This window comes from Sinocyclocheilus anshuiensis, unplaced genomic scaffold, assembly GCF_001515605.1.
Source record: "Sinocyclocheilus anshuiensis isolate Anshui unplaced genomic scaffold, SAMN03320099.WGS_v1.1 scaffold476, whole genome shotgun sequence".
In the NCBI taxonomy this organism is placed as follows: Eukaryota; Metazoa; Chordata; class Actinopteri; order Cypriniformes; family Cyprinidae; genus Sinocyclocheilus; species Sinocyclocheilus anshuiensis.
Window position 1 is genome coordinate 1,760,061 of NW_015554139.1, and position 26,464 is coordinate 1,786,524.

Sequence of the window (26,464 nt, forward strand, 5' to 3'; positions counted from 1 at the left end):
CATTCGATTATGAACGCGATATTGAGTAGCTTGTCAGTGTAAGTGTTTTTATTAATGCCATTAATGTTTTTGTTAATACAGCGTATTTCACTATAGTTAACTAAATGAATGTAAGATGGCAAAGATGAATGCACTTTTGGAAGTTGAATGCAAGGGAAATGTCATTTTGGAATTTCTGTGGTTTAATGTGATATTGTTGTTCATGTATGTTCATGATTAAATTTTCCTTTATTGTTGTAATTAATTTATAGCATTAACAAGATGAGCGTTGAATTCATTTTGGGAGCGATGACTGATTGAATGTATTTTTAGTCCAGTGCCTGTATACAAGATTAGTATTGACCAAGTTCAGAGGGTGTCATATGTGGATCAACTTACTATGATGTGTATTTTCAACAGTTTCAATATGAAAAATAACTTTTGTATTGATTCAATGGATTTATTGCATTTTGAAAAAAAAAAAAAAACGTGTCATGGATTTATTGCATTTTGGGAAAAAAAAAAAAAAAATTTTATAATAAATGTTTGAAAATCAGAATCTGTTATTATAACCTAAAGATGCTATGTGAAAGTTTGAAACAGAAAATAGTGGTTTTCATCTTGCCACTTTCTTTTAACACTTTTCTTAGTAAACTATTATGAAGGAGTAGGCTACAGTCTTCATATGTGAATGCACAAGTTATTAGTTAAGTTACAAGTTATATAGTAAATAAGCACCAAACTACTGAATGCACCTTTAAAGGGATAGTTCAAGTTCACCCAAAATTGAGCTCTTCTTTGGAACAGAAACAACGATTTCTCGAAAAAGAATCCATCTCTTCCAGTCCATAATGCAGCTGTATGGGTCCCTCAAAACTGAAATCCATGCAAAACAAACACAACAGTAATCCATATGACCCCAATTATTAAACCAGTGTTTTCTGAAGCAAATCTATAGGTGTGCGTGTGCGAGAGAGAGAAATATTTTTAACTTCTTAAACGGTGTCTGGCCAACTGGCCATATGGTTCCACCGAGTTCCAGTTGGCTGGATGTTTATTAGCTAAACTAAAGTTTAAAATTTCACTTACCATTGATTCATAAAGTGGGGTTGTATGGATTGTGTTCGCTTTGTGTGTGTGTGTGTGTGTTTTGAAGCCACTTACCGTATGTTAACTTGGCAAAGCACTCATGTCCGCATTTACGTGCATATGTTCTGGCCTAATGGAGAAATGGCAAATCCGAAATATTTTCAATGACAAGCTGAAAGAAAATGTCCCATTTCTTCATGTTTTTTTGTCACTGCAAATGTTCATTTTCCATTGCCCAGAGAGATAAATCAGATTGCTGATCAAACTTAAAAGTCAAAACTTACAGACAATATACATTTTTTTTTATTGATTAATTTGCATTTGATTCAGTTCGAAATTTGTGGGAAGCGGAACAAATCACAAGGCAATTGTTAAACACATAACACAATATAAAATATATGAGACTAATATGAAAATATCTCTATAAGACTTGTTCTCTAACTTTGATATAATAGATTACATTTTAAGGAACTAATGCTATTCTTCTATTTACCTACAGTAAATTATATAATTATAATGATATAAACCTGGTAGTAGGCTGATGTAAATGATATAAACCTGGTAGTAGGCTTATCAGAGCACCAGACAATGCAGTATTTCATTGTGCCAAGATAATGAATTCATGACATCATGAGAAAGTACTTACCCCAGTGACATATTCTCCTGTTGCCATGGGGCCACTGAAATGGCACTGCCAGCTTTTAGCAAATGGCTACTGGGGGAGGGTGAAGAGTAAACAGAAATGCCTTTGGTAGTGTGCTTGTCCAACATCTTCCCCTTCTCTCATCTAGACACAGCCTCTTTTGGGGGTGCTGAGAGGGCCGTTCTCAAGCCCTACACCCTGTGTATTTGCTTACAGATCCCACATATTTGACTCCATTCACTCATGTGAGGTGACAGACGCTCAACACACAGCAAGACAGGGTGCAAATCAATGGCAGAAGAGGAAGGTTGTAAATCCAATGTGACGTGATCATCAGTTTGATTTCACATACTCATAAACAAATTTGCCATTTGAGTTCAGATCAGAAATGGCCCCAATAAAAACAGCTCTGGCAGAGTTCCTGGAACAAATGGCAGATGTGAACTGATAAGACTACGGGTGATTTATTATGCTTTAAAAAAAATTCAAAGCTGCTTTAAAGACCCCATGCAGTTAAAATTAAGAGATTTGTGACTTATCCATCTATATGCTATAGTGAACTCTTAAACACTGACAAAATAAACAGTTAGCAAGCAGATATGCTGTTAAATGGGCTTTATTTCTGTAAATGCTTGTCATACACAATGCCATTTTTTTTTTAGAAAATGAACCTGCCTCTGATTAGCATGTAGCAAGTAGCAAATAGTGGTTTGCCAATGTGTCTTTAGTCTTGATAAAATTTTCTGTACTATTTCCTTTCCCAACTGTGGAAGTAGCTGGAATTTATTCATTTTAAAAGTGTATTCAGTGCTTTCATTCATAAATAGCTACAAGGCTAATGGCTATCTTAAAAAGTGACAAACCTACAATATGTGAAGCCCAAACTTCCTGTTTCATATTCCAGGGAATATGTCAACATAGGAAAGAAAACTGCACACATTAAACCATTTCACCTTTTAACCCTTGTGGAAAAAGACGTACACTTTAGCATTCTTATTGCAGAAATAATTCACTTTAAAAGAATATACTTAAGTGTGAACTGAATGTAATACTTTCAGACACTTACGTGGATATTAATTACAAATAAATAAAAATTCATTATAGTTTGAATTTACTTTATTGAACTCAGTTACTTTAACTTTAGATTGCTTTTTTTGACCCACTTAAGTAGGACTTAAGTACACATTTATATGTAATTTCATAATTACTTCTATTGTCTATTGTTGAAATATTTAAATTGTACTGCTGAGTGTACTGACAAGCATTTATAGTAAACTAAAATATACTTTAATGTCATTTCTATTGAAACTTCTGTGTCCTGTATTTAAATATATTTGTAATTACACATTTGTGCTGATGAAGTTGCCATTTAGTACATTTAAAATATATTAACTATGCAATATCAAAAAACACACTACAGTTAAAATTATAATCAAGTACTTTACATGTGCTTTAGTATGTTAGTTCACACATCAAAATAAGTGTACTTCTATAAAGCATCACTAAATAATACTGAAAGATTGATTTTAGATGTACTTTAATTTAAAAGTTTTAATTTCACATTATAAAGTGCACTTGAGTGTGCTTAAGTGTGTTAAGAAGCAGTCATGAAAGAGGACTCTCTTCAGGTACACTTAAGTGTCTGTTATTCATTAATATATTATCTGCAAGTACAGTTTTTAAAATTGAGATTTGAAGTACACTATAAGTGCATACTTAATACAATTAAGTGCAGTTCTTATTCACAAGGGAAAACAGAAGTGAGGCCTCCTTGACTATTTGAAGGGCAGTTGAGTTTGTGCATGGTGGAATTTCTTCACATAATTCCCTAGACTTTCATGTACTTGGAGATCGTAAAACACTAACCAGTCCTCAGTGCTCAGTTCCATGCTGGGTTTTGGCCTTTCACAATCAATTGCTATTTCAGACTCTGTATTTAATCTAATTGTCACAAGCTATTTAGTTTGTGCGCATACATCACACAATAGTATTTCTGTGCAAAATTTGCACAGAATAAAACAGCAAAAGGTCATTTACAAAGAGGTTATGACAGAGACAAGAATTAGTTTTCTCTCTCAAAGTCTTATGTGATTTACAGCGAGGGCTCTCAGATTTCTCCTCTCTGATTATTATGGAACATTTTATCATACTGCACTGTCATTTTAATCCAAGCCTTCTATTTGGAAAACATATTTTTACCACATTGTCATTTTTATGAGATAAAAGGCTTTAATGCATTTTTCAGAACCTCTTCTGGAGGTTCATCCCTTTTGTTGGGAAATGCTTTTGTAGATGATATTTCTTTTAATTATAGTATATGTATACAATAGGCCTTTAGGCCTCATTCATGGAGCACACAAGCAGAACAAATTTGTATATAAATGGCGTGTAAATCCATTGTGATGTAAATTGTTGCATTTATTCATTGAAACAATTCGTTCCCCTTGTGTTTCATGAATGAGGCATTACATTTTGAATGGAAAACTAGTGTACTGCTTACTGCATACTGAGCAGTGTACACTGAATACTGGCTACTATTTTTTTTATAACTAGCATCAGAAGCAGATGCACTATGCAATTTTAAATGCTAAACATTAAAATTCACGACACATCAGCAAGTGACTGTATATAACAAAAATTTTGTACAAATGTTTTGGCATTTCATCAAGAATGAATAAAAAACAAGATGTTAAAAATGTGGCTAACACTACTTATGATTTCATACCCTACTCTTGTGAAAAAATTAGACTTTAACATACTTTTAAAAAGCGTACTTGGTATGGAAATAAATCATATAATTGCGATTAAACAAACGTGTTAATTTTAAATGAATGCAATTAGCTTTAGAGTGCTTTTTTGACCCACTGAAGACTTAAGTATAATAAAATATACTTTTAAAATTTGAAGTACACTATTAGTTCACATTCAATATAATTATAAGCACACTTCTTTTTCATTAGGGTTGGCTCTAATGCATTGCTCATTTAGTCAAATATAGCAGGTAATCTTGCTATTCCAATCCACGAGTGAAAAAAATTACATGGGCTATACAAGTTCATGCTGCAGAAATAGCCTAAATAGTATGGCAGTATGCTATTCTAACATTCTAACAATGCTATTATAAATAATATATTGTCAACTCTTCCCACTTTTTCTGTATAGAGTCATTTTTCAGTTCCAAAATGCTTGAAAATGCTTAATGCTGAAAAATACTCAATATATATTCCGAGGTGCTATAAGGACATTTGCTTTCACCTTCATAATAAAGATGTATGTTATTCTTGCCTGTGCGGGAAGGTCTAGCTAGTGGGTGTCCTCTGGGCCGAGGCGTAGTGTTTGTACTGGAGGAAGCGCCACGTGCAGATGCCACAGAGCTCCTATTGATTCGCCCTCATCAGGGCCTGACTTCTGGCCGGGGGGTGCGCGTGTGTGAAGTCAACACATTCCCAGCATTCCTCCACTTCCCCTGCAGAAGAGATGTCACTGGCCCACAGAGCACCAATCACTCGCTTTGTTCGCTTGCCCATCTCCTCTCCCTCGGGACCCCCGGCTCCTTCTCTGGCCCTCTTGCTGCCAAGTCGCCGCGCTATTTGCTGTTACTGCAAATATCTTGACGACTCTATGTTTATTCGGTCCACCCCAAGGATGTCCTCAATTAATAGTTTCCCGTATTCTCATAATGCGTATGGTTGGATGTACATTTTAACATCACTTGGACCAGAACCAGTAATTGTGATTATAGCATTTAGGGGCCAGGAAACTGTGTCCGTTGTCAGCAGAAACCTCAACCTTAGAGTGAACCGGGTGAACAATAGCTATAGTCAGGGGCGCAATTTGATTAGACACAATTTGACATGGCAAAATATACATACTTTGCGCATGAATATTAACTATGTGTCATTTGCCTCCTGATTTGTTGAGTTTAGAAGCCATATATATTTATCTTCTTTGGTGTTGATTGTTCAGCTGCAAAACACTGTAATGTATTAATAAAGCAAAAATCTGGAAAACATTGGTTGTAAAAACCAAAGGCTTCTGCTTGGCCTTGAAATCGTCAGTTTATGCCAAGGGATCAAGGTTTGGCTGCTTAGCTTTTTTATTAGACTACATTCTAACTGTATAGATTTTTTACCAGTGAAACATTTTTGGAGGGCTTTTGAAAGCTTGAAATTGACATATTTTGCCTGTCTGCAACCTATATACTGATCAAGATTGGGATATATATATATATATATATAAAATATATATATAAAATATCTTATTTTGCATTCTGCACAAGAAAGAAATGTAAGATGGTGGAAATCACATATTTCAGAGTGTTCCTGCACCAGACAAAGTTGACCAAAGTCAAATTTCATTGATTTGCATGGGAATGCTAACAGATATCTTTCTCCAGGTATTTTCTTTGCACTGTGGTCAAGCAAAAAGAAACTCCTAATAAATAATAATTATCTCTAAAAAAGTGGAGAGAACAAACTTAAAACTTACAAAAAAATTAAGGGACAGTTATAATAGTTGCTATACTCCTGCTTAAAATCCAATTTACAGAAGAGCACTTTGATTAAAGTAGTCTAAAAGTAAGAAACCCTCAGAAGATAGTCAAAACATTGTGTGTGTATATGCAATCCATTTGAAATACTTAAGGGTTGGTTCACCCAAAAATGAAAATTCTGTCATTAATTACTCGCCCTCATGTTGTTCCAAACCCGTAAAACCTTCATTCATCTTCAGAACACATTATCTATATTTATATATTTACATATATCTACATATTATCTATGCTGCTAATAAGGCAGATTGTCACCAGCTGTGTGCGGGGGTTCCATACTCTTAAATAAGAGTGGGGGGAAATCTGGAACTGCTTGATCGAAGAGACTGTTTACGATTTATGGGGATTATACAAAAAATGAGTGGGTGGATTTTTACCATTATAGGCTGATTGTTTATACACTGTGAATACACATCTGTGTTCAAACACCTTATAAAAGTGAATTTTGCATAATAGGTCCCCTTTAAGATATTTTTGATGAAATTCGAGAGCTTTCTGACCTTGCATAGACAGCAACATAACGACCATGTTCAAGGCCCAGAAACGTAGTAAGGACATCATTAAAACAGTCCACGTGTCATCAGTGGTTCAACCGTATAATTTTATGACGCTACGACAAAACTTTTTGTGTGCAAAGAAAACAAAAATAACGACTTAATTCAACAATTTCTCCGCCGCCATTCAGAGAGTACCACGACGCATACGTGTGGTGCTGCTGACGCAGGAGCCGGCGTATACAAGCAGAGGAATGCACACGCATGCGTCGTGGTACTCTCGTGAACGTGCATCGACTGACACGGAAGAGAAGAAATTGTTGAATAAAATCGTTATTTCTGTTTTCTTTGCACACAAAAAGTATTCTTGTAGCTTCATGACATTACGGTTGAACCACTGATGTCACGTGAATTATTTTAACAATGTCCTTACCACGTTTCTGGGCCTTGAACGTGGTATTTACGGTGCTGTCTATGCAGGGTCAGAAAGCTCTGACTGGACTGTAAGCTCTGATTTCATCAAAATTATATTAATTTGTGTTCCAAAAATGAACGAAGGTCTCACGGGTCATGAGGGTGAGTGATATGACAGAATTTAAATTTTTGGCTGAAATATCCCTTTAAACTCTGAATCAAACAGTCAAATGATTCCAGATACCTTATTATCTGAATTGTTCTTATTTTCGGTTAAAATGAACAATACTGACAGCAACAAGAGCAGCAGACAAAATGCAAATTCATTCTCTGACAGTAGGTGGCGCTTTTGGACAAGAAGGTGGCGCTTTTGTACAGCAGTAACCATGGTTACCTCAGTAAACTAAGAAGCACTGCACATATGAACCTTATTTTATTAGGCGTTATAAGGAGATAACATGAAAGATTGTCAACAAAAGCTTTCTGAAGTTAGTTTAATTTCCCCCTTTCCAATGTCGACTAGCAGCAGCAGTTTTGATTAATAGACTAGTCTTGCACATCCCTACTTTTATATTCATGAACTTTTTGAAGTGTCAAAGTTGTGGTGTAATGGACTTTAAATGGAGGGACTGAAATCTCTCAAGTTTCACTAAAAATACATTTGTGTGTGTGTGTGTGTGTTTCGAAGATGAACAGTCTTATAGATTTGATGAAAGAAATGTTTAGCCACGTTTCACCGTATTTAATTTACCATAAAACACTGCAAATATGTATTAATAACACCTATCGAGTGAACCAAAAACCTGGAAAACATCGGTTGTACAGTTCAACCAACTGGCAAAGGTTTCTGCTTGGTCGGTTTATGCCAAAAATTTCATAAATACTCCCTTCTCTGGCAAAATGTCATTGTTCACACTTCAAAAAGTTCATAAAGACATCATAAAAGTAATCCATATGAATCAAGTGGGTTAATCCAAAGGTTCTTGACTGAGTGCCTGCCTGTAATTGATGACAGAATTTTAAACTAAAGTTTTAAAAATGAAAGTTTGTTTTTTTGGGGAAGATCATTCTGCAAGACACAGCAACTTTATCATTGTGACTGGGGCATAGGTCCATTTCCTCAGTTTATATATAAGTCTACATCAACAACTAAACAGTAGCAATGTGGCATCAGGGTCAGCGTCTAGTTCCAGAGGGAATATCTTATCCATAAACTCCAAACATACTTCACAATGCGGTCGGGATGCACTTGGACAGAATGTCGCCAGCGAGGCACTCAAAGCGCCGGTGCAAGTGGACAACCATGCTTCTTTTCCTTTATTTTCCCTTTCACCCCGTAGGAGCTCGGAGCGAGGGTTTGCTGCACCGCAGCGTTGTCATGGGAACACTGTTTGCATTTCCCAGTGAGCGATTCCAGAGCTGCTGCCGTTGGACTGGAATTCAGTCTCTCCATTGAGTGCAGATCAGCCTGCAAAAGCAATTGTCTATTTGTGGCCACTCACTGAGAGACATTATGGGTGTGTTTCTGTCAAAAGTAAAGCAGAACAAGATGGAGCAAAGCAAAACTCCCAACGACAACCAAAAGACTCTGCGACAACTTTTTTTGAAACGATATTCTCTCATTCTGTTTGGTGTTGTATGTTGAAATAGATGGCCTGAAAATGAGCCACAAGCATCAGGAATGCTCAGATTCATAGTCCACATGGCCTGCTCCTCCATTTTGTGTGGCATCACAGGGCTCTATTGAAGCCGTCTCACTCTCTCAGAACGGCCCGGCTCACACAAAGAGCCCTTTCACTCTGACCTTGACTGAGCGCCTCCCTGGGCACCGCAGCAACCCGTGGAGAGGAATCCGCTCCAGTCTGCTTCCAGTGAATGATAACTCTCCTGTATGGCTGGAAAACCAGAAGTAATGCATTTCATATGGAGCTGGACCAATAGACCAACCACCAACACCAGCGTGAAAGCCTGATATTTCCCGGAGGGAGTCCAGACGGAAGTGAATCCGCACATAATGCTCAATGGATAAAGCTTGTTATGCATCATGTTCTTGATTTAAAAATAATGGGAGAAGGGGAGCTTGGTTGGTTAATCACAAACATGAGGCCACTACAATGACAGAGGTATTTTGTTAGAGAAGGAAGTAGCCTATTTATGAAATGTTTAAAAATATTCATTTACAGTTGCTCACATCCATCTCGTGGAATCTGCAAAATGTCAATTACATTTTTTTTTTTTTACTAAATATTTATTACTACCCTTAATGGACCATTTTCACCAACTGTGATGATGCATTTCCACAATTAACATCATTATTAACTATATAAAAGCAAAGGTGTTTTTTTTTCCATATTTGCTATTTTTTTGTCAAATGTTTTGTAAATTAATAACACTTTGATGTAAGTTTTGGAAAGGCAAGGAAACACCTGAGGATTGTTTTTTTTTTTCTGTTGGGGTAAAAGGACACAATGATGAAAAATGATTTGTTGTAGTTTCTGTTCAACACTATGAATGTTTACCCAACTGTGAGAACGAAATGGGTCCATAAGCAGGATGATCGGTATAAATTGTACTTATTTTGTCTTCTGGGAAACTTGCAAATATCTTATGTAGCTGCTGAAGGCCAGTACTAAATAAAAAAAACAAACAAACAACAAAAAAAAAAACTTTAAGTACAGTTTCCCAGATCATCCTGTTTTCAACCCCACTCTTAATGCAATGCGTTTACTTTGTGCATTCGTGAACATTTGCAGCTTTTGTAATAGTTGTATAAGAGTCCCTCAATTGTCCTCAGTGTGAAAAGATGGATCTCAAAATCATAATCAATGGTAAATATGCAGAAGATGCTGGAAAACCAAAGAATGTGCAAGACCTGTAGTAACAGTGGGCAATTTAACTGCTCAGGGCAAACAAGAGACTCGTGAACAACTATCACAAAACAGCAGTATTACATATTAACCATATATACATTTTTGAATGGGGTAATTTGTATAAAGTCAGCTATTATTTTGCATTGGACTACATATAAACATCTGTTATGTCGAAAAGCTTATTTAGGGCAGTACTAAATGGAAAAACAAAATGCAATTTCTATGATTCCTCTTATTTTTCTAATTATTAACATTTTGTAGATTCTGCAAATAAAATAAAATAAAATTATATATATATAAAGTCACACTTGAAGGATCAAAACAGCCACTGCTTCATCTTTCTAACATACGTAAATGCTTGTTTTGGGCAAACTATTCCTTAATTAATGATTATATGACAAGAAATTAAAATGTTATTTTTTTTTATTACGCACAATAATATTTCATTTCAATAAAACATTTTTAACATTTACTTAAAAAGTACATTTATTATGAAAGAGTATATTATTTTTTTTAAAGACTTTAGTAATACTACTAATCATTTTAACCAGAGATTACAAAAATGTTTTTGTACTCTGTACGGTGGAAAACACTTTGGTTTCATAGATAATTATTGGAGCATAATATAACTAAACATTACTAAGCGGTTATTAACCAAGTTTCCTATCTGTAACGCTTGAAAGGGATGTTGTTCCTGTTTTCTACGATGACCTTGACTTTTTTTTCTGTGGAAGTGGAACACAAAAAAAGATATTTTGAGAAAATGCCAGTTTCACTTTTGTGTTTCATTGAAAATAAAACAAGTCATACAAGTTTGAAACAACATGAGGACCAGTAAATGAGGACAAAATGTACATTTTTGTGTTTGTGTTATGGACATGACTGATACTATAATTTGTGTGGTTTGTACTTGTAGAGGAGAGGTGTGATATTACTTTTCTAAGTAATCTGACTTTTAATTTTCACCTGATGGATGATAAAATTAGTGAGAAAAACATCTCACACAGTTACATTGTAGTAATGATTCAAGCAATATCTAGAGACCTGAATATCATTCAGACTTGGGGATGAGCTCTCGCATGTTAAAACCCCAGTAAACAGTGACTATATAGAAGTAGTACATAAAAAATGTACTCCATTTTTGGACACAGTTCATAGATTAAGTATTTAAAAATGGATGGCAGAGAACTACACCGTCACCTAATTTACATGAAAAACCAGGCACACGATTTGATTCCAAAGAGAAAAAAAAAATACTTTTAATCCTTGGAAAGACACATTTGCAACTGAACAGCCTGAAGACAAAACACAGGCAGGAATTGCACTTCAAATTTTCTTAAAAAATTAAAATTAAAAAGCAGGCTTTTTCATCAATATATTTCTGTCATAGAAACAACTGCAAAACTGTACATCAAGCTTTTTACAAAGCATTTGGGACTTCCGTTTTAGAATGTTCTTTTCACATTTTTACACATTCATCAGCCAGATCTGCTACATTTTGACCGCAAGAAAAAAAAAATCAGGAATATCAGTCTTAAAACATGTCGGGAGAAATCGGCATTGGCTTAATAAGTTCAAGTCCAACTTCAGTTGTCTTTGCGGGATGTTTTAAGGGCACGAGTCGTGTCTCAGGCAATGCTGGGACAGCAGGTTTCTGCGTCGGTATTGCAGTCTATACGGATCTAAACTGGCTCTGTCTGCAGACACAAACAGAGACAGACAGCTGCTCGCAGGGTCACAGTTCCTTGCGACGCGGCGGACCGTGTGGTTTCCTGGAAAGAATTCAGTCTGTGTCCAAATGACATGGGTTGGTCCGTTGCTGCTGTGCGTCCTGATACACCCTAAGGAAGTCCTTGTACCGTGGAGCGCAGCTGAGCCAGGCCTCTCCGAATCGCACAGTCCCAGTGAAGAGGAACTCACCCTCCCCCGGTTTAACCCTGCACTGCCTGGGCATCTTCGCAAAGCCTGTCCAGCGTTTGGCCCGGCCACCCCCTGAAACAAACACTTGTGTCTTCTGTCTGTAAAGGCGACTCAGGGACACAGTGACAGAGGTCTGGTCGTCGTCCTCTGCCACACCAAGAATACTGCCCCGCGCCACTGAAGAGGGAAAAAATAAATAAAATTATGTAAGAAAAGTAGTTTTTTTCCATACTGACTGCATTATGGGATGTGCCTGGTCAAACAATCCTCAAAGAATGTATATGGGATTCCCATTTCAACGCATAGCAAATTGGGCCACCAATCTTAAAAGATTTGAAATGGGAATTTTCTCTTAACATAATTTCTTAAAAAACACTTTATTTTAAGGACCAGTTCTCACTATTAACTTGTTGCTTATTAGCATGCATATTACTTGCAAATTGGCTGTATATTAGTACTAATAAAGCAAATATTAATGCCTTATTCTATTTTAGGTCTCTTAATCCTACCCCTTACCTAAACTTAACAACTACCTTACTAACTATTAATAAGCAGCAAATTAGGAGTTTGAGGCAAAAGCTGTAGTTGATAGTTAATTGTGACAATTGATCCCCAAACTACAGTGTGAGCATTTCTTATAATGATTAATTTCTGATTCCAACATAAAACACAAACTAGATCTTTAAAAACATGTTACCAATAGGACCATGCCCCTAGGAATCTTAAAGTCCCCCTGTAGTCAAATATTTTATCCCTTAAAACTTATCTTTGATCATCAAAATTACATATTTAAATGTTTTTTCTTGTGAAAATAATTTTCTCATTCCTTAAAATATCTTGAATGCAACTCTACACCCTTGCCTCATTTACTATACGCTGATCTATGAATATGCAAATTAGTCCCACCTCCACTCAGTCACACCAGCCAGCGCCTCCTGATCCACTGAACTGTAGTAAACGCAAAAGTGGCATACACGGATAATGACTGATAAAACTATCTTTTTACTAGCGGACAACTACAGTGAGTAACATTCGTTAAAGTTACTTAGATTGGCACATGGTTTGTCTAAAGGCATATTAAAAAGACCATATAGACAAATAAACAACAAACAAATTGATTTTCACTACAGGGGGACTTTAAGAATTTTTCAGCATTTTAAAACTTTTGTCTAAAACAATGCAGGTAGGGTTTAGATAAATATTACATAATTTCTGAAAGAACTGTTTTTCAGTGACATACTGATACTGGAGTGCTAATATGATGCTGACATAATATATTTATATGAATAATTTCTTATTAGCAATTATCACATTTTATTTAAAAAGTTTGTAAATTAACTTTGATGTTGGCTTGAGAAAGCCTAGTCTATTCTAAAATAGTTAGATTTAAGCTAGACAAATAGATTTAAGATAGATTGATTTTGAAGATGGATTTTGAAGAGCCTTGGCTCATTTAAACATTTCGTCAATTTAATTCGATGGAATTTTTTTTAGAGTTTTGTTTATCCATTTAAAAAACTGGATAAACGTTTTGACTTCAACATCTCTAGATTGGCTTCTTTTTTTTTAATTATTATTCCACTGCCCTACATCTCACATTTTTAAACACAAAAATGTGTTCTGTGAGAATGTTTATTCTCAAAATACTAAATGACAATAATACAGGATTAAATAGTAGATCAGTATTATTTCTTAATCCAACATAATTGACATTAAACCTTGTATGGTGTTCGGGTCTGTGGGAAGAAAAATTATACTATCAATTATTTTTTCAAACTCAGACTCATTGGCCTTGGCTCATTTTCTGTGAAGAACATATATCAGAACAAATTTTCAATGACCACTCACTGTACAATCCCCCCCTACACATTTATATTATATACAGGATGTTCGGGTCCACTGGACCCGGGGATAATAAAAGAGTGAAAATTTTAGGTCCTGTGTACCTTCACACTCTGTCCTCCTATGTCTGGGCCTGCTATTAGTATGTGTATGTGTGTTTATGTGTGTGTGTGTTTATGTGCATGTGTGTGTGAGAGAGAGAGAGTCTGAGTAAGAGTGTAAGAGTGTGAGTGTAAGTGGGAGTTTTGTGTTTCTGCCCCTGCCAACAAGGTTGTAGCACTTTAATTCATAAATGTGCTTTAACAAAGGTAAAGGGCAAATTTTGACCTTATATACTGTTTATATTGCTTGTAATTGGGATGAAGTAAACATCTGTTGAGTATTTTAACATTTAATTTTTGATTGTGTTGAATTAAAAACTCAAAACTGCAGCGGGCCCACCAGATCCACGAACACTGGCTGAGTAACAAAAATATGAACACCACACAAGGGTTAAATTAATGTTTATTTTACACAATATTTCCTCAATCTATTAAAAAGGCTGTCAGTAAACTATGGAGCTGACATAAAGGCCAAATATTGGCCTATTAACTGTGTGTCTGTGGTCCATTTATCAGTATATAATATTCTTAAGATCCAAATCGTGCCGCAATTTTCACTTTAATCAGTAGGATCTTATTCTCTTATTCTCATTATCTTTGAAGAGTCTTATTTGAGTGTTCCTGTAACTCAAACAGTTGCTTGGTGGGAGGGATGCTTTCAGACCAAACTATAATTGAAATTCAATTGCTAATTTAATTTCTAACTATAGTCATTATCAAAAACATTTAACATTTCTTTAAAGATGTGACTTGTCTTACCAAAGTCACTGGTGCAAGCGGCCAGGAGGACCTCCGCATCTGTACAGGGTTGGCAGGGTGCTGTGGAGAGATAACAGAACAAAATCAGACCAAACACAGCCAACGCTTGATGGTAAAGCAACAGCAAGAACAATCCCACGTGCATAATGTAGCATGTTGATTTTAGAAATCTTTCTAACAAAAAAAGCACATTGATGTATCTAACACCCGCCTTGTGGACTTTCAAAGACATAATTAATTTCTGCTGCAGATGGTTATTTATTGAGCGTGCAGAAGCCAACTTTAGCGTCACGGCTTGTCGGCTTCTAAACAAACAGAGATGTGGGGCGGCCCGCGAGAAAGGGCTCCTCATTAAAAAAAAACATCTGTAGTTGGTGGAGAGGAGGGAACAATCTCGACCCTTCCCCCTCTAGAAAAACACTGACAAACACACACCGCGTCCTCACACCCCAACACAAATGAGATCCAGCTGAGAAGAGCTCAAACAAGGAGCAGAGACTCCAAGGCCTAGTAGCTCTGGGTCCAAAACAAAAAAAGAAACATCCAGAGGAGCCCACGGTGCACAGCACTTTCACTTGTGCCAACATCCTCTAGAGTGAGTCGAACAGTCTGTACTATTTTACAACCCATAGCGACACATGACAAGAGACAAACACTCCTTTGCTTTCAGGTGGCCGCAGAGTCCTGTGACTGCTAGAAGGCAATCAGTGTAACCTAAACACTGGCAGCACTATGTCGGCTTTGATCAGCGCGTTTCTCTATCCAAATAAATCAGGCCACAGTCTCATGGCTCTGGGGTCATTACAGCCCCCACGCGCAGATATAATCTAGCACGTTTGTCTGGAGGGTCTCAACTCTGTCAGGGTTGCAGCAGAGCGAGGGGCTGGGCGAGTGACTGGTTGATTCAGGTGGCTGGGTGGAAGGGTTTATGGGTATTTTACGGGTTTATGGGTTGTGGTCTGTGGGCAAGGGCAGGTGTGTCTGACAGCCAAACGTTTAGCTGTCTATTAGTGCAGGTGGACTAAGGGGCTTCAAAAAGTTTTCAAAAATTTTAACAACTACATTTTCCCCAAAGAGAGTCGTGGGTTGGACGTTCAAAACTCATCGCCACAATGCTAGAGTGTTATGGGTGGGGACAAGGAATTACAATGTGGTTGCTAAAGTATTTTGGTTTTTAGCACATTGTGATGCAATTGTCCAAGGATATTCTGGCCCATAGCACTAAAATAAAACAAAATTGTTGTAAAGTTTGTGTCTTATGGTGCCTGACACCCAATCTACACTGGAAGCAAGTCACAAATAAGAGTGACAAGTGTGAAAACAAGTGTCAATGAAAACAAACAGACAGTAAAAAAAAAAAAAAAGTAATATTGTAAAATATTATTACAATTTTAAATAACTTATCTATTTGAATATATTTTAATTAAAATACATGTACACAATAGAAATTTATTCCTGTGATGCAAAGCTGAATTTTCAGCATCATTAGTCTTCAGTGTCACATGATCCTTCAGAAATAATTCTAACATGCTGATTTGCTGTTCAAGAAACATTTCTTATTATCAGTGTTGAAAACCGTTGTGCTGCTTAGTATTTTTGCAGAAACGGTGATACATTTTTAGTTGCACTTTATTTTTGGATTTGCTTGTTACGGTGTAATTTACATTACATTTACATTTAGACATTTAGCAGACCCTTTTATCCAAAGAGGCTTACAAATGAGGACAATGGAAGCAATCAAAATCAACAAAAGAGCAATGATATACAAGTGCTATAACAAGTCTCAGTTAGCTTAATGCAGTACACATAGCAAGGTTTTTTTTAATCATATAATAAATAAAAAGAAAACAGATAGAATAGAAAAAGAATAGAGCAAGCTAGTGTTAAAGGCCTTTTTTTCTTTTGTTAGTCAGAAGTCACAAAGTCAGAGTTATAATTGTATAATAAATAAAAAGAAAACAGATAGAATGCAAAAAGATTAGAGAAGCAAGTGTTAGTTTTTTTTTTTTTTTTAAGAAAACAAGCAGTTAGTAAATAAATAGAAATAGTAGAAAAATAGAAAAATAATAAATAGTCTAAAAGGGGCAAGTTTATTTTTTATTTTTTATAAAGAATAGAATTAGAATAGAGAGTGCAGCAAGGCAGTCTCGTGAATGTCCACTTCTGAAACCAGACTGGTTGCTGTCGAGGACGTTGTTCTGTGTGAGAAAGGCAGAGACTTGGTTGAACACAGCTCGTTCAAGTGTTTTTGCAATGAAAGGAAGAAGTGTGTTGCATGTTCTGAAAGAAAGGGCCTGATCTTCTTGATGTTGAATAAAGCAAATCTGCAGGACCGGACAGTTTTAGCAATGTGGTCTGAGAAAGTCAGCTGATCATCAATCATAACTCCAAGGTTTCTGGCTGTTTTTGAAGGAGTTATGGTTGATGTGCCCAACTGGATGGTGAAATTGTGATGAAACGACGGGTTTGATGGAACCTCAAGCAGTTCTGTCTTGGCCAGGTTGAGTTGAAGGTGATGGTCCTTCATCCAGCAAGAAATGTCTGTTAGACAAGCTGAGATGCGAGCAGGTATCGTCGGATCATCAGGATGGAATGAGAGGTAGAGTTGAGTGTCATCAGCATAGCAGTGATATGAAAGGCCATGTTTCTGAATGACAGAACCTAATGATGCCATGTAGACAGAGAGGAGAAGTGGTCCAAGAACTGAGCCCTGAGGCACCCCAGTAGTTAGATGTTGTGACTTGGACACCTCACCGCTCCAAGATATCTTGAAGGAACTATCTGAGAGATAAGACTCAAACCACTGGAGTGTGGTTCCTGAGATGCCCTTTGCCAATAGGGTTGACAGGAAGATCTGGTGGTTAACCATGTCAAAAGCAGCGGACAGATCCAACAAGATAAGTATTGAAGATTTGGAATCCGCTCTTGCCAGTCTTAGGGCTTCAACAACTGAGAGCAAGGCAGTCTCGTGAATGTCCACTTCTGAAACCAGACTGGTTGCTGTCGAGGACGTTGTTCTGTGTGAGAAAGGCAGAGACTTGGTTGAACACAGCTCGTTCAAGTGTTTTTGCAATGAAAGGAAGAAGGGAAACCGGTCTGTAGTTCTCTAAAAGAGATGGGTTAAGGGTGGGTTTCTTAAGTAGTGGGGTTATACTTTATAATTACACATAAATACAGAGTAATATTAATTAACAGTGTGTAAATGCTATTAAATAATGTTCCATATTATATATACTGCATAATACTGTTATTACTTTAGTAAATGCATGTCGGATGTGTAACAAATACACTGTATAAGTGTTACCCATTTTTTTTCCTTTTTATGAATCCATTTTTTTCTTGATGAATAGATAGAAAGTATATACATTTAAAAAAAATATTTTGTAACATTATTAAAAGTCTTAACTGTCACTTTTGATCAATTAATGTGTCCTTGCTGAATATGTATTAATTTCTTTTAAAACAAATATAAGAAATGTCATTGACCCACACAAAACTAAATGCACTGGCCGTTTACAGTGTAGGCTGATAGACTGTTTAAATAATAGCAATCTAGCTTTACTTTCACTGTATATTGGGCATTACCATGGAAAGTGGGCAAAATAACTGATCTGTATCAAAACCTTGATCGGTTGAACATGACCCTTCACATATGAGCACAGTAGGTCATGTCTGCTGAGGAAACTGTGGGCAAGGAGAGCAGACCAGAGGTTGGCCGTGTTATAACACAAGAAACATCGCACCACCAACGGGGCCAGAGGTCATCCAGGAATCATCTACGCAACAGCTGGCAAACGCCAAAGCTTCAAAACGGGTGATCGTTCAGAACTCTAGGCCTTTCAGAGTTTTGATGTAAAGTGTTAACTGCCGCCGGCTCTCACATCCTGAATGCTAAAGCCTCACTTAAAGAGCTGATGGGTTTTTTCAATAGCTTTGCAGAAGATCATATGCAAAAGTTGAAACGGAACCGCAGGAATGAGCTGGCATCTGAGTCAGCAGCCCTCGCTGCCCCGAATTAATGCAACGCTGCTGGGATCACAACCACTTCACACGCTGGCAGGGCAAAGGGGGGAAGATGGTGTCCCTGCTACATCTGGTCCCTCTGCATTCCATGCTAATGGAGAAAAGATTCATATGCCACTTTGCCTGCGTCCCAACCACTTCAGAGAGGCGGAATGAAAAGTAATGAAGGAAAAAGTGAGGGAGGGGAAGCCAGAGAGACAGGGGAAAAGAGGAAGAGGAAGGGAGTAGGGAAAAAAGATGGAGATAATATGTCCTCCCAACAGCTGGTCTAAGACACATTCCGCAGTGATGGAAAGCAACTCAATTCCAGCACAGCAGCAGGTCAACATTCATGAGTTGAACGCGAAAAAAACCCACAAGCTCGGAAAAAGGAAAACAGGTCACCTTTCAGATGTGCCCGCTTAGATCACAAACGGCAAACACATACGTTCTCTGGAGGACATCATGGGCCACATCAAACCACACGTTAATGCCACACAGTCCCAAAACAGGGAAACTGTTAAAAGTTTCTTTGCTTTATACTGTATCCATGCCTGCAAAATACAGCTGTTTATCAGAGCCAGATTTACATGGCAGTTATGAATTCATACCCCCCTGAAGGGGGAAACACACTAAACAATACTTTTGCTTTGTTTGGGAGAGGAAAAACAGACTTGTTATATGATGGATCTACACTGCTTCAGGCCATTCATTTCTTCGGTTTTGGCAGGTGCACTGCTTGAAATGTAATTTCTGAAAAGAGGCTGAATGTTTAACATGCTTTGCCGTGTAAATTGCAACAAGGTGCTTGTGACGTCCCATTGTGAGACTTACACTCAACATCCTGAAAAACACAGTCGGTATTTATTGCATGGAAAACAAGGCTCAAATCAGTATCACTTTCCAGAGTAAATATGAGCACAGATCCACCATCTCAGCATCACAGAGGGGAGGACGTTTCCTGAGGTAAAGATATCATCTGTTGCTTGGCATGAAAACATTGGCTTCGGATCGCATACTTTTTAAAATAAACATACCCTCTGTATCGCGTGCATTAATAACAGTGTACCCAAAAACCTTGGAGTCACAGAAATGTAATAATGCTTTTTGCTGAAAGAATCAATTATTGTTGGAATTCAGTAGAAGGGGACGGTAAGCCTAACATTGAAAACTTTTTTTTAAAATAATTTTTAAAGGTTTTTAAATAAATGACTTTTATTCAGCAAGGATGCATTAAATTGATCAAAAGTGACAGTAAAGCCTTTTTAATGTTAAAAAAGATGTCTGTTTTAAATAATTGCTGTTCTTTTCATCAAATAGTAGAAGGGGACGGTAAGCCTAACATTGAAAACTTTTTTTTTTAAATAATTTTTAAAGGTTTTGAAATAAATGACTTTTATTCAGCAAGGATGCATTAAATTGATCAAAAGTGACAGTAAAGCCTTTTTAATGTTAAAAAAGATGTCTGTTTTAAATAATTGCTGTTCTTTTCATCAAATAAACCTGAATCATAGTTTTCAACATTGATAACAACAGAAATGTTTCTTGAGCAGAAAATCAGCATACTAGAATGATTTCTAAAGGATCATGTGACACTGAAGACTGGAGTAATGATGCTGAAAAATTGGCTAAAATTACATTTGAAAAATATTACAACAGAAACATGTTATTTTAAATTGTAATATTTAAATAATATTTCACAATATTACTGTTTTGCTGTATTTTTGATCAAATAAACAGCCTTGATGAGCGTAAGAGAGAGAGAGAAAAAAAAAGAGAGAATCCATTGTCCCTTAAGAATCCATTGGCCTTTTAGTCTGACAGCTTTGAGATACTACTCTACTCCTTAAATTTGACAAAAAACGTACATTTCTGTTTCAGGAAATACATCACATGAAAGAAAACTCTGCTTGTCAAGCAAGTCTTTAAAGATCAAGAGAACCTCATACCAGATAATGACTGTGGATCTGCTCCTGGTCTGTGGTTGACCAGTTCGTACTGCAAGGCTGTGATTTTTCGGCTGATGTCCCTTTGAGGCACTGCCTCGATGAAGAGCGCCCCGTCCTGGATGCTGAAACAGTGTACTCTCCCCTTTGCCTGATCTTCCTCACGGAGGAGCAGTCGCAGTTTGCCCAGCCGGTCCAGGTAGATGTGGGTCCCGCTGGACTCCTTAGAGGGTTTGATGCAGACGGAGAGAAGAGATGCCGCTGGGGACAGTGTGTTTGGCCGCAGGTTGACGATGATGGCCCCTGTGGGGTAAAGCCACTCCAGGAACCCCTGGGCGCAGCGGAGATACACCTGTTCCACATCCCGAGTGTGTCCCTCATGGGTCAGCCCACTACAAGAAAGGACATATAAGCTCTGTTCCAGAACACCTACCCTACTTTATATAGCAGAATCCGACTGAAACTGAACCTCATAAGTAAATAAACCAAAACACTCTACACAGACAGCACATTTTTTTTCAGTCAATGATGGTCAATATACATGACAAAACACTTTACAATAAGGTTTCATTTCATTCATTATTATTACATTAGTTAACATTAACAATGAACAATATTCATCAAATAAAGCATTTATTAATCTTAGTCAATGTTAATTTTAACAATAGTGATAGTTTACCAATGCATTTTTAAAATTAAAAGTTTTACTTGTGAACATTAAAGGGGTCATATGATGCGATATCAATTTTTCCTTTCTCTTTGGAGTGTTACAAGCTCTTGGTGCATAAAGAAGATCTGTAAAGTTGCAAAGACTAAAGTCTCAAATCCAAAGAGATATTCTTTATAGAAATTGAGTCAGCCACGCCCACCTAAAACGGCTCGTTCTAACACGCCCCCACATATCTACGTCGCTATGTGGGAAGATTTGCATAATGCCGCCCAAATGTTCACGCAAAGAAAGAAGGCGTAACTTTTATTCTCGCTGTAGTATTGTTGCCGCCGCTGCCATGTCGTGAAGGCGCTGTGTTTCGTTGTGAAAGCGAAACTACTTTGTTTGCTTTCACCATGGACGAAGCGGAGTCCAGCCCGGGGTCGTCACATGTGGTTGCCGCAAGCCCATCGCCTCTGCTCACTCTAGCCCTCCGACCATTCCTCACCTCTAGCCCCCGGCCGGTGTTTTGTTGTGAAAGCGAAACTACTTTGTTTGGCTTTTAATTTCTCCGATCACAAATGCAGACATGGTTTTATGTTTACGCGGCACGATGCAACGCAACGCGTAAAAAAACAAGAATTCGGCCAATCATAACGCATTGGATAGCTGACCAATCACAGCACACCTTGCTTTTCAGACCGATGAGCTTTGTAAAAATCGACACGTTTCAGAAAGGCGGGGCATAGAGGAGAAACAATAATGTACAGTATGTGGAAAATAATGTGTTTTTTAAACCTTAAACCACAAACACATTTCATTGCACCACATACACAAAATAATGTTCTTTTTAGCAGCATCATATGACACCTTTAAAGCACTGTAAACTAACATGAACAATTATATAGTTTTTAACTAGCATTCTAAATGCATTAATTAATGTTAACAAGTGAGACCTTATTGTTAAGTGTTTTAACCACAATTTAATGATAGCAAATGACATGAGTAAAATTGCATTAAATTAATTGAGTTAAATATGCTGATATATGCACTTATGTATCACAAAATGTATTCAAAAATACTTTTGCACGCACAAAAACTAAGATTTGAAACGAATACAAACATGGTGCAGATTAGTGGCTGAAGGATACAGATTTTTTTTTGATGGCTGATGCCAACATTATAGAGCGCAAGGTGGCCAATGGCTGATATAAAGTCAATAAATATGATATCAAACCACTTAAAGTAAATAACACAAGCATAACAGTTGCTAAAATTACATTTACATTTCTTTACATAATATTTACTAAAATAACTTGAAATAAATAATCTTTAAATAAATCAACTTGGCAAATTAAACTAAAACAAAGAAGAAAAAATTTGTAAAATAAACAGATTTAACCTTCAAAGAGCAAGTTTAAAAACATAAAATAAATTTGTATTTCTATTAAAGTCGACCTGAAATTAAAATTCACTAACTAATTTCTAAAATCATATTATCGATCTTTTTGTAAATCCCACATCTCAGCATCCAATCATCAACCGACAGATAGTAACAAGGCAACAAAATTTGCTTATTTTTCGATAATCCGTTACACTCTGATGTATGTCAGAATATGGAATAAAAATCTATTGCTACATCTGTTTCATCACGACTTTAAAACCATGAAAAAAGGCCTTGTGGCTTGTGCCGACACATAACGCAACTGTGCCTCCGGTGACCCGAGTTCGATTCCTGACTTGAGGTCCTTTGCCGATCCTGCTTCCCTCTCTCTGCCCTATGCTTTCTGTCAATTCTCCACAGTCATATCAAAATAAAGGTATAAAAAGGCCAAAATATACCTTAAAAAAACACTCAAATGTAAGAAGTTGTGCGATCTGTTTAATCAGAATCAGGGAATGCACATTTAAAATACAGTACACAGTGAATATGAAATAAATATGACATTGAGTTCAACATTGTCAATAAAATTCCCAATCATGACACTTATCGGCCAAACATGGCTTATAAATTATATTTAAGCCATGGCAATATATCGTTCAACCATTAGAGCAGATCGTCTCAAAATTATTGAAAATATGGGCCACTGTATCAATCTAAAACTGGTAAAACTTCTCATTTTAATCAGTCTCTTTTTATCAACAGACTTCATACAGTTATAATCCATGTTTCTCTTGACTGTGTCTTCCATCCTGAAGGAGTTTGTTCACTAAGTGCAATCATTCTGGGATTGGCGTATCCGTGAATTCAGCCAAAACAAACAATTTCAAAAGGCAGCATAATTTTGCTGGCTACTGTCTGGAAGTAATTGTATGATGCCTTAAAATACTAGAAGGGAAATAGTAGGCCGTCCAACAGGCTTTGGAATGGAGCAATCGTCAAACATCAAACACTGTGATGTATTACTCACCAAATTCTGACATCCAGTTATAGCTGGTTAACTTTTACAAATAACCACTTACAGGCCTTAGATTAAACAAAGCAAGCCAACCTGTTTTGAAGCAAATGACGGGTAATCCCCTAAATAATGATGGTTGGATCTTCAGTCAGCTTTAGTTTAGTGGCCTTTTATGTGCAACACAGCAAAGGAAACTTCAAACATTAGGATGATTGTTCTGAACAGTCTGCACCAGAGTCGAGTCCAAAGCTAAAGCTCATATGAAAGAAAAGCTTTTCTCAGAGCAGGAAGAATGAAGTTAATGTCTTTTCACACAAGGTGTTAAGACCCACGCGCAAGGCTTGCTGCATGACCAGTCACGTGCAAGCATGCGCACACACACATACACATTAACCGTCTCTCATTTTTCTTCTCTCCTTTCCAACATTTTGGCAAGATCCAGCACTGGCATCCTGCCGTGGGTAGGATTTTTGAAACGTAAGTCAATGGTTCCTTGGACACACAGGCCTCTCTGCAGACAAGTGCAGAGACAGTAGCCGAACCCGGAGCATGCAAGTGCAAATGCAGGTCACGCAGTGAACCTCCCCTCGCTTTCAACTCCTCAAAAAGACGAGGAGCTGCATGTCCGGGCAGCAGTCCTGCCGCTGTCCACCGGCCACACAAAAGACTCTCTCCACTACTTTTAGACATCATCTGTGGTTCTGCGCCTTGTCAGTTGGGCAGAAAATGAGCCATTTGCTTCTGAAGCCTCCAGCGGTTCTTCAATCAGAGATGAATTTAGGCCTGCTGCAAGACCCTAGATTAAACTCTCACCAAAATGAGAGGTGAGGACCAAAACTCCTGCGGAGCCTGGGGTGACATGTGCAGAGCAGACTCTGCCGTGTCCTCATTTATAAGGACTCCTCTTTAATTAAGAGCATTTGAAATTGAGCTCTGCCGTAATGAGAGGCTGAACTCAGACCTGGCAAATCAACACCAGATTATGGCTGCGCAGTCAGAGTACAACGCATTAAGCTGTATTACTGTAAAAAGACTTCACAGCAACCCTAAATAGGCCTATGTATTTTTTATTTATTTTTTTTTTAAGGAAGGGAGCTATTGTTGAGGAATAATAACAAACGTTGTTATGAGATGAAGTTATGTGGCAGGGAAATCTGTAGCATGAACTAATCTCCTGGTTAGTTAAAGATGTATGACTAACCCAGACGATCAAAACGTCTTTCACATCTAGCTGCACATTGAGCTTGAAGGATTTAAAAGCCACCTTGACACCATATTATTATTGAAAACTAAAAGCTTCTAGAAAAACACAGTAGAAGCCTATGTGCAATAGCTTATTAACTTAAAACGCCTTTAAACAAACAATAGAATAATTTGCATATTACACATGAGGGATTAACATGGGTTTGGTCAAACCAGAGAGCAGAAATGAAATCACTGCACAGATAGTTTCTGCTTTCAGGTTATGCCAGTGAGGTTCAATATAGAGCAAAGCAGTAATTACAAAACAGTAAATCTGAGTAAGAAAATAAATACATACATACTATTCAGACCAAGAGAATAATAATAATAATATGTTAATTCATTGAGACAGGTGCTACAACCACTCATTACAATCATTACAATAGGCTACCACTATACTCAACACAACTCATAAACATAACTAATGCTAATAATACTATTACTGCTCATATTAAACCTAAAAATAATAAAAGTACTAATGATGTTAAATATTATTTATTGTTATTATTATACTTATTTTAGTATAAAAACGTTTGTGTTAATTACAACATTAACTCACCAATATTAATTAATCTACAGATTTTAATCTTAGACTTTAAAGACTTAAATCTCTAAATATAATTTACTAAATTACGTTATACACTGACAAACGAGTAATAAGGATTCACTTGACTAATCTAAATGTTTGAAGCGTGTCTCACCTGCCCCTCCAGCTGCACTGGTCGCTTGAGTACTGGCAGCGCGCAATCCGACACAGAAGCACAACCGACAGCAAATACGCCAAGAACGGCGAGAGCATGTTTGTCCCACCGCTGTCTACTTCTCCCACAGCGCGATACTAGATAGCTCTGCTTTGCAGGTATGGAATAAAACAGTCCAGCGTCGGTATTTTCTTCACTACATCGTGTTTTTCTTAAGTATGGTTTCACTTTTTTAGCCCGAAATTTACTCAAGAAGCGCGACTAATGCCGAAAGTCCGAGAAGCGCGTTTGCTCGCTCACTCCATGTCGCTCGCAGCCAGCAGCACTGAACAGCAGCGCTCTACTCGAGTGAAGACGGCGGTGACGAGCTGAGCAAACCGAGTACAGCCGCTCACTCAACTTTGAAGAGCGCGCATGCGCAAACAGCAGCAGCGCTTTATTCCAGTGGAGGCGCGTTCCTCCAGAGTTCAATGAGCGCCTCAGCTCGGATTCCTCTGCGCGTCACCGCCAGCTGACTGACGCAGGACGCATGCGCAAAAGAGCTCAAGACACCGCAATTTGGCTGATTAAATTGGCTCATTTGTTCATTGAGACGATGTGTAAAGTTCTGTTACATTCATCACAATAATTAATATCGATGGTTTTAAGTAGGCTTGTTTCTGACACAGAATTTAAACATATTTATCAAGGCAAACATTCAGTGGGGTCCAAAGATCTGAGAAACTACTAGTATTTGCATACAGCTCTAGTTTAAAGGGGTCATATGATGCGATTTCAATTTTTACAAGCGTTGTTACAAGCTCTTGGTGCATAAAGAAGATCTGTAAAGTTGCAAAGACTAAAGTCTCAAATCCAAAGAGATATT

The 26,464-nt window shown here is 37.3% G+C and overlaps 1 protein-coding gene across 1 annotated transcript; it reads right to left on the reverse strand.

Annotated features, from left to right (window-relative positions):
- Positions 1 to 11,272: 11,272 nt before the first annotated feature.
- LOC107670526 (meteorin-like protein) lies at positions 11,273 to 26,048 on the reverse strand. The gene is made up of 4 exons (XM_016463169.1): positions 25,600 to 26,048; positions 20,612 to 21,000; positions 14,661 to 14,720; positions 11,273 to 12,135 (listed from the first exon to the last, which is right to left on the reverse strand). The coding sequence occupies exons 1-4, from the start codon at positions 25,695 to 25,697 to the stop codon at positions 11,822 to 11,824; spliced, it is 861 nt and encodes a 286-aa protein (XP_016318655.1). The 5' UTR covers positions 25,698 to 26,048; the 3' UTR covers positions 11,273 to 11,821.
- Between the last annotated feature and the right edge of the window lie 416 nt (positions 26,049 to 26,464).

Bases quoted from the DNA above. Each gene is read 5' to 3' on its own strand.
- LOC107670526 (XM_016463169.1), bottom strand. From the start codon at position 25,697: ATGCTCTCGCCGTTCTTGGCGTATTTGCTGTCGGTTGTGCTTCTGTGT. The intron at 21,001-25,599 runs GTGAGACACGCT...CCTTTCTTGTAG, and splicing joins CAGTGCAGCTGGAGGGGCAG to TGGGCTGACCCATGAGGGAC. The intron at 14,721-20,611 runs GTATGAGGTTCT...ATCTCTCCACAG, and splicing joins AGATCCACAGTCATTATCTG to CACCCTGCCAACCCTGTACA.